This window comes from Cajanus cajan, chromosome 9 (assembly GCF_000230855.2).
Source record: "Cajanus cajan strain Asha chromosome 9, NIPB_CcT2T_4, whole genome shotgun sequence".
In the NCBI taxonomy this organism is placed as follows: Eukaryota; Viridiplantae; Streptophyta; class Magnoliopsida; order Fabales; family Fabaceae; genus Cajanus; species Cajanus cajan.
Window position 1 is genome coordinate 4,456,017 of NC_138525.1, and position 3,298 is coordinate 4,459,314.

The 3,298-nt window shown below is 34.8% G+C and overlaps 1 protein-coding gene across 1 annotated transcript; it reads left to right on the forward strand.

Annotated features, from left to right (window-relative positions):
* The first annotated feature begins 315 nt into the window (after positions 1–315).
* LOC109793185 (L-ascorbate oxidase-like) lies at positions 316–3,086 on the forward strand. The gene is made up of 5 exons (XM_020352652.3): positions 316–659; positions 821–913; positions 1,080–1,292; positions 1,659–1,853; positions 1,970–3,086. The coding sequence occupies exons 1-5, from the start codon at positions 396–398 to the stop codon at positions 2,891–2,893; spliced, it is 1,689 nt and encodes a 562-aa protein (XP_020208241.1). The 5' UTR covers positions 316–395; the 3' UTR covers positions 2,894–3,086.
* Positions 3,087–3,298: the final 212 nt, after the last annotated feature.

Genomic DNA, 3,298 nt, shown 5'->3' on the forward strand with positions numbered 1-3,298 from the left:
ATAGTTTCAAAACAACCCCATTTACGTAATAAACTTTTAAAACAACCCCACTTTGATCAAAAAGCCTTTTATAAAACTGGTCTATGCAAACTGCCATTTTTTACTACAGAACAAAAATTGCCATTATAAATCACTTTTTTAAATATGATTTTTAAATAAATAATGCTCACTCAAACAAACACGGTTTTACTTTACTTTCCTATGCAAAAAAAGAAAGAAAGAAACACTGTTTGTAGTGCATCTCTCACTATATATACAAGGCAACCTATAATGCCATAACCTATATAGTTGATCAAACCTTTTTAATTCCTTTTTTTTTTTCAGTTCATTTGTTCTTAGCAACAGCATCTTCATCAATCCTTGACTCAAGCAAAAGCATCATCATCATCATCATAATGAGCTTTAAAGCTCTTACCCTGTGGCTGTGGTGCATTTGGCTGAATTTGTTTGATTTATCATTAGGAGCTGTGAGACACTACAAGTTCAATGTACAGTACATGATCCACAAACCAGATTGCATTGAGCACCTTGTCATGGCAATCAATGGTCAATTTCCTGGCCCCACTATCAGAGCTCAAGTTGGTGACACCCTTCATATTGCTCTCACCAACAACCTTTTCACAGAGGGAACACTTATTCACTGGCATGGAATTAGACAGGTTTTTATATATAGTGTGCACATTTTTTTTGTTCCTCTCTCTCTATCTCTCTACATATAGAGTAACTAATTTTTATAATTAACAAAATAACTATTTTTTATTCCCTCCTATCACTTTCTACACACAAAAATATAACTGATGAAAGGCTTATTTTTGTGCAGTATGGAACACCTTGGGCAGATGGAACTGCTTCCATTTCACAGTGTGCCATAACCCCTGGAGAAACTTTTCATTATAGATTCACAGTTGACAGGGTATACAAACCTAGCTAATGATATAAATTGATAGTTTAACTTTTGTTAAATAAAGTATTAACAAAAATAAACCTAGCATCTATGATAGTCTTCTACTGTTATGTTATGCGTGTGATGGTCAATGTGCAAATTTTAAGCAATTGTTGAATTAATATTCATGGTACAGCCAGGTACATACTTCTACCATGGACACTATGGTATGCAGAGAACAGCAGGGTTGTATGGTTCTTTGATAGTGGACTTAGCAAAGGGTCAAAAGGAACCATTTCATTATGATGGTGAGTTTAACCTTTTGTTGAGTGATTGGTGGCACGAAAGTACACAGGTGCTAGAGGTTGGCCTCTCCTCCATCCCATTCAGATGGGTTAACGATCCTCAGGTAAATTAAGAGTATGTTTAGATATAAATTAAAAATATTTTAAAGAATTTTTTTATTAAAAAATTTCTTAAAAACGTTATAACTTGTACTGTGTTAATCTATTTGAATGATTATTATTTCCTAATGAAGAAGCTAAAAGAATCGTTTTTTTTAAATAAATTAAACTAAACATGTAATAATTTGCTGTTGTCATAGGCGTGCTATCTACAATTATTTCCTTAACTATATTTTTTAACATTTCATCAAAGAAAGAATGTCATAACCCACACTATACTTTGGATCCATGCATCACTGCTATATACAATTTTTCTGCAATTTGATTAGAAACAATTAATTTATCATCTTCCAAACATTTAACCTTTTCAGTCTTTGCTCATTAATGGAAGGGGACAATATAATTGTTCCATGGCAGCTAATCTTATCAACACCACCCTACCCCAATGTAAGTTTAAAGGTGGTGAAGAATGTGAACCCCAGATTCTCCAAGTTGATCCAAACAAGACCTACAGGATCAGGATTGCCAGTACCACTTCCCTTGTTTCTCTCAATTTTGCCATTGCGGTATGTTATCTTTATTATAATTAGTTCCAATTAATATGAATGATATCTACCCATTTTTGGCTTAAATCTATATATAGGTCAATAATTTTCACTTACTTTTTTCCCTATACTTGTAGAATCACAAAATGGTGGTGGTGGAAGCCGATGGAAACTACGTGCAACCATTTACCATAGACGACATACACATACACTCAGGGGAGAGCTACTCAGTTCTAGTAACTACAAATCAAGATCCAAACAAAAACTATTGGATATCAGTTGCTATTTCAGGAAGAGAAACCACCCCTCAAGCATTAACCATACTAAACTACAAAACAGTCCCTACCACAATTTTTCCTTCTTCTCCACCTTCCATGACACCTCAATTTGATGATTTCAATCACACCAAAGCATTCACTCATAAAATTCTTGCCCTTAAGGGAACCCCACCACCTCCACAACAATATGACCGAAGACTTCTCCTACTCAGCACAGAAAACTTAGTTAATGGATATGGCAAATATGCCATTAACAATATCTCCTTAGTGTTACCAACAACTTCTTACTTAGGTGCCATTAAGTACAAAATCGGTGGTGTGTTTGACCAGAACCCCCCTCCTGAGAACTTTTCAACGGATTATGACATCTTTAACCCCCCAATGAACCCTAATTCAAAAACTGGGAATGGGGTTTACATGTTTGAGTTGAACCATGTGGTTGATGTGATACTCCAAAATGCCAATGCATTGAATGGGAAAATTAGTGAGCTTCACCCTTGGCATTTGCATGGGCATGACTTTTGGGTTTTGGGGTATGGAGAGGGAAAATTCAAAGCGAGTGATGAGAGCAAGTTCAACTTGAAGAACCCACCACTGAGGAACACTGCAGTGCTATTCCCTTATAGTTGGACTGCTTTGAGGTTTAAGGCTGACAATCCTGGTGTTTGGGCTTTCCATTGTCACATTGAACCTCATTTGCACATGGGAATGGGAGTGGTTTTTGCTGAGGCTGTTCAACATGTGGATCATATACCTGGCTCCTGTGGATGCTATAGAATCTAAGAAGATGGTCATGAACACGAAACATAGTTGAAACTAATTAGTTTTCATTTGTGTTTGCCATTAATATGATATCTCATGCACGTGTTTTCTTCCCTGTGGTCATCGTTTGTGTTAAATTCACCAATAAAATTTGTAGTTCTTGTATTGTATTTCATCCTATCTTCATAATAGTTTGTGTTATATTGTAATTCAACACAGTGTAATCTCATATATTTGTAAAAGTAAAACTTTTTAAATAGTTATATATCAATAATATATATTTTAATTAATAAATAATATTTTGTATTAAAGGATGAAAGGAGAATCATTAGGATAAAGTAAAGTGATCTAGTAATGAGGGAAGGATCTACCCTACTTTTGAACAAATGGCTTTTAATTATAGGCGCCTTTTGATTATGTATACTA

Bases quoted from the DNA above. Each gene is read 5' to 3' on its own strand.
- LOC109793185 (XM_020352652.3), top strand. From the start codon at position 396: ATGAGCTTTAAAGCTCTTACCCTGTGGCTGTGGTGCATTTGGCTGAAT. The intron at 1,293-1,658 runs GTAAATTAAGAG...TAACCTTTTCAG, and splicing joins GATGGGTTAACGATCCTCAG to TCTTTGCTCATTAATGGAAG. The intron at 1,854-1,969 runs GTATGTTATCTT...CTATACTTGTAG, and splicing joins CTCTCAATTTTGCCATTGCG to AATCACAAAATGGTGGTGGT.